The sequence below is a fragment of the Benincasa hispida genome, chromosome 10 (genome assembly GCF_009727055.1).
Source record: "Benincasa hispida cultivar B227 chromosome 10, ASM972705v1, whole genome shotgun sequence".
NCBI lineage: Eukaryota > Viridiplantae > Streptophyta > Magnoliopsida > Cucurbitales > Cucurbitaceae > Benincasa > Benincasa hispida.
This window is the reverse complement of record NC_052358.1, coordinates 6,429,335-6,434,816: the sequence shown is the minus strand read 5'-3', so window position 1 is coordinate 6,434,816 and position 5,482 is coordinate 6,429,335. Positions and strand designations below refer to the sequence as shown.

General features: G+C 29.3%; 1 protein-coding gene across 1 annotated transcript; it reads left to right on the top strand.

Moving 5' to 3' along the window:
- LOC120088152 (phenylacetaldehyde reductase-like) lies at window positions 1-3,942 on the top strand. The gene is made up of 6 exons (XM_039045255.1): window positions 1-124; window positions 248-417; window positions 1,524-1,715; window positions 2,239-2,401; window positions 2,972-3,158; window positions 3,798-3,942. The coding sequence occupies exons 1-6, from the start codon at window positions 1-3 to the stop codon at window positions 3,940-3,942; spliced, it is 981 nt and encodes a 326-aa protein (XP_038901183.1).
- The last annotated feature ends 1,540 nt before the right edge of the window (window positions 3,943-5,482 follow it).

Below are 5,482 nucleotides of genomic sequence, written 5' to 3'. Positions count from 1 at the left end.
ATGGGGGAGTTAGCAGCAAAGAAGACGGTGTGTGTTACAGGTGGCTCTGGTTACATAGCTTCATGGATTGTTAAGTTCCTTCTCCAACGAGGTTACACTGTTAGAGCCAGTGTTCGGGATCCCGGTTCGTCTCTTGGTGTTTGATAATGTTTCCGTTTTTTCTTTTTCTTTCCATTTAAAGATCTACAATGTTTATAAGTTTAATTTTCAACGGTCGGTTCGGGTTCCCATTTTGTCTCCCTATTAGATGATCCAATAAAAACTGCCCATTTGGTTGCATTGGATGGAGCTGCTGAGAGACTTCATTTGTTTAAAGCAAATCTGCTTGAGGAAGGTTCATTTGATTCTGCTATTGAGGGTTGCCAAGGAGTTTTTCATACTGCTTCTCCTTTCTTTCATACTGCCTCAGATCCTCAGGTAAATTATGGATGGATTTAGCATATATACAAAATTCCTAAAAGTTTGTTAATTAAATTATTAACTTTAATTTAAATTGTGTCTAACATGTCAGTTTCATGTTATTTTCAAACTTCAGCAAATTATTAGATAGAAAATTACAAGTTTGAATATATATATATTAGTTAAACATGTATATTTTCGTTAAACGAATTTGTGGATCCTACTACTAAATAACATCAATTTTATAATTGAACTCCATGATTTCATAATTCCAGCCTCCACTCCTTTGTCCCAAACATCCCTTAAAAATTAGAGATCAAATCAACACAAATTTGAAACTATATATATAAGTCAAATTACAAATTTAGTTCCTTCTATTTTGGAAAAAGTTAAAATTTAGTATTTTATAGTTTTAAAAGTTAGTTTTTTTTAATAAATGAATTAGTTCCCGTTTGATAACCATTTGGTTTTTTATTTGTTGTTTTTCAAAATTAAGCCTATAAAGACACCTTCCACCTTTAGGTTTCTTGTTTTGCTATCTAATTCCTACATGTGTTTTTAATAACTAAGCCAAATTTTAAAAAGTAAAATAGTTTTTAAAAACTTGTTTTTGTTTTTAGATTTTAGCTAAGAATTCCACTCATGTAATTAAAAAAGATGCAAACCATGGTATAAAAATAAGAGAATACGCTTAATTTTTAAAAACAAAAAACAAAATGCTTAACAAATAAGAGCTTCAAACTTAGTTTTTTTAGTACTTATGATTTGATAAGACTTCATATGAACATACGGTTTGTGTATATGTGTGTGTGTTAAAGCTTTTAATTGAAATATAGGATCGAGAGCAGATTTAGTATGGATCCGGAGGGGTTCGAGCCCCCCTCAACTTTATGCTCTTTACGTAATACATATATATAAATATAATTGGCATGGTATCAAAACCATTAGCTAACCTAGTGGTAAATCTGTCTTCCAACCCTCTCGAGACTTAGGTTTAAGCCCTGATTATTATATTTATTTCTGTTAAATTATATAAAGTCCCTCGTTGTAAAATTTATGGATCCGCCACTGTATAGGAGGTGCGATTTATATGTATATATTTATATTTTGTGTTTGGTTTCCAGGGTGAACTTATTGAACCAGCATTGAAAGGAACATTGAATGTTCTAAATTCAGTAGCAAAAGCTTCATCTGTGAAGAGGGTTGTGTTAACATCTTCCATGGCTGCTGTTTCTTATTCTACAAGGCCTCAAACTCCCCAAACAATTGTTGATGATACTTGGTTTTCTGATCCTCAGATGTGCACCGATCAACAGGTATATATACAATAAAATTATTTATTTCTAAGTCCTTTCATTTCAATCCTTGAATTGATTCATTAATTTCGTATTATTATTAATTATTTTTTCATCACTAAAGTGAGTTTAGTTCAACTGTACTTCCTCTCTAGAGGTTAAAAGTTCAATCTCCCATATTGTACTAAAAAAAAGTTAACCATTTTAGTCTCTATATCTTTGGTTTTGGTTCATTTTGATCCTTATACTTTCAAAATATTCATTTTAGTTCTTATGATTTCGGTTTTTGTTCATTTTGGTCTCTATATACTTTCAAATTTTGTTCATTTTGGGCAAATTTTAAAAAGCTAACAGTTTTGATTTCTTAAAAAATGGAAATAAATAGATCACCATGATTGCTTTTTAATAGTACAAGAACAAAAATGAATGAATATTTTAAAAATATATAGACCAAAATGAATAAACTAAAAGTATGAAAATCAGAATGAACTAAAATTAAAAATATTATCTAAACCTAATTATTATTACTATTGTGTGATATTAGCTTTGGTATCCACTCTCCAAGACTTTAGCTGAGGAGGCAGCATGGAATTTTGTAAGAGAGAAGGGAATAGATATGGTTACCATGAACCCAGCCATGGTTATTGGTCCATTATTGCAGCCAACCCTAAATACTAGTGCTGATGCCATTCTCAACTTAATTTCTGGTAATTTATTTATTTGAGATAACTTAGGTGATAATTATTTAGTTTTTGTTTGGTTGAATCCATTCTTGTTTAATAATCATTAAATTTATTAACACTTTCTTTATATACACGATTTCTTCGTGTTTGTTACTCTATTTTAAATTAAAAGGTATTGTTTTATAAATAAATAAATCAATCAATTTTATAGGAAAAAAATGTTTTTGAAAACTCGGCTTTTTTAAATAAATAAGGTCAATAATTTTAAATGTTTTATTGAAAAAAGTGGAAATCATGATAAAGAAGTTTGTAAGAAAACAGATATAATTATAAAAGTTAAATAAAAAATCAAATAGTTATCAAATGAAGATAAGTGTTTATTTTATTTTGTTGATCACCTTCTACGGATCTTTTCAAGAAAAAAAAAATCGAGAAAATTAAGATAAAACAAACATAAATTTCAAATGTAAAAAACTACCAACGAAATTATTATCAAATGGGACTTCATTTTTTTTTTTAATTTCAAAAAGTAAAAATTTTAAAATAGGTAATGATAAAAGAGGACGAAATGATGACGGTTATAATATGATGCAGGAGCTGAAACATTTCCAAATGCAGCATTTGGTTGGGTTAATGTGAAAGATGTTGCAAATGCACACATTGAAGCATATGAGATTGCATCAGCCAAAGGAAGATATTGTTTGGTTGAGAGAGCTGTTCACTATTCAGAAATGGTGAACATTATACATCAACTCTACCCTTCACTTCAACTTCCCCATAAGTGAGTCTTCCTCATCCATCCTTTTACCAACAACAAATAGATTATTCTAAATCAAACCTTGCATCATCAAAAAGCTCAATAATTAATGTCGGGTTTGTTGATAAAGAAATTTGGTATCAACTGTGAATGTATAATATTTGAAAGGAATTGAACAATTACCCAATACAATACAGAAAATCTCACATTGGTGTGGTTTTTAGCCGACACTCTGAAAATCAAATCAGTAACAGTTTTAGCTTTTAAAAAAGTTAGAAAATAGAGAATTCATAGTATTTTCTACCAACATTCAATATCATAAACTTTCTTGATTATATAAAAATATAGTTTTGTAATGGTCATTCAAGAAAAGATCCAATAATATAAATGTTTACAAAATTTTTAGATTCAAGCAACGTTAATAGAAACTTTTTTTTTTTTTTTGTAGGGATTAATTTAGCTTAAGGATTTTGTGCTAAATATACACATTTAAAAATACAAAACTAAATTAAAATACTTAAATTTGCCCTCAATTCAACTTAATTAGTAATCAACTTGAACATCGTATTTAACGACAAATATCATTTGACCAAAGTGTTAGAAGTTCGAATACATTTGAAAATATGAAAAATACTAACTAATTTACAATAATTAAAAGTGCAGGCCTGCTGATGAGAAGCTATTTGTATTGGCATATCAAGTCTCAACTGAGAAAGCAAAGAGCTTAGGCATTGAATTCATTCCTCTAGAGGAAAGTCTGAAGGAAACTGTTGAAAGCTTGAAAGAAAAGAATTTTATAAGCTTTTGAGCCTTTTGGTACATAACAGACCCATAAAAATTTATCACTCATTACTCTTATCTGAAGCTAATTTTATGTATGTGTGAAAGAGACTCTTTTCATTGTGAAAAAATAATGGTAAATTGGAAAAACAAATGCTCTGTGCTAAGGCCTTTAAAATTTCTTTCTTGTAATATTGCTATCTATCAACTTAAAAACAGTACATTATGGCCATTTGAATCTCTGCCTTCTTACTCAACGATACATGCAATCTTAACTAATTGAGTTATACGCTCAAGTTTTGCAAGTTATAAGTTGATATTTTTATTTAAAAATGGAACAATTTATAGTAAAAATGTTGCATATAATAACTACTATTATTTTAATCTCTAAATTTAAAGTTAAATTTTGTTGAAATTGATTAATTAATAATATTAATTTTCATGCAACAAAATAAATATGTTAATATATTTTTAATATTTATAGTAAAAATGTTACATATAACAAAAATAAATTGGGAAAACTAAAAAAACCATCATCAACTATGAGATTGGTTACAATCACACTCATGAAGAACTTTCAATTTGATAAATAATCCCCTAAAGTTTCTTAATGATTGCACTCAGTCCTTTTTTTTTTTGTTAAATTAACTCTAATTTACTTTAATTTTTATTAACTCACACATGGATATTGAGAGGAAATTGTCCTATTACGTTGGGCTTTTAACTCTAATTGCAAGCCCAAAAACGAGAAGAAAACTGATCCAAATTGATCTAATGAAGTTAGAAAGAAATTTAACTCTCACTAACTTTCAGATTTTAGTTATGGTGATTTAGCAAGAAATTTAGAAGTACTTCAACATGCACACACGAAGAAGGAGAAGAAAAAGACGAACATATAGAGGTACGTGGTTCGGCAAATGAAGGCCTACATCACAGGAAGGAGTTTTTTCACTTCTTGAAGACTACACAACTAGAATATGAGATTTCTCTCTACAGATTTTCACTCATAAAACAGATTATATTGGCTCACAGTTTTGTTTAAGCTTAGATCTATTTATATGTGTACGTGTTTTAGATCTTTTACAAAGGCTGTTGTGAAACTGTTTTGTAAAAGTAGTCGTTGGAGATCAAGTTTTTTCAAATCTCCACCTTGATCCCGACACATATAGTCTTCTCCTTCCAAATTTGACTTTATTTCATCCTTTTTCAAGTAAATCAAAGCCGATCAGCTCGAAGCACTTGAGTAGCTTGAGCTTTGATCCATGCTTTGTGAGGATGTCAACTGCATTCTCAGAGGTATGAACTTTCAGCAACTTAATCTCTCCCTTTTCTATTCTTTCTCGAATGAAATGGCATTTTATGTCTACATATTTTGTTCTTGAATGGTATTGTGGGTTTTTGGAAAGATGGATAGTGTTTTGGTTGTCACAAAAGATTTTAATTATTGTTTGTGATATATCAAAGTTTGCCATCAAGCTCTTTAATCACAATCCTTCTTTAATTGCTTCTGCTAGTGCCATGTACTCTATTTCTGTAGTAGATAAAGCTTTGAGTGACTGTAAATTAGC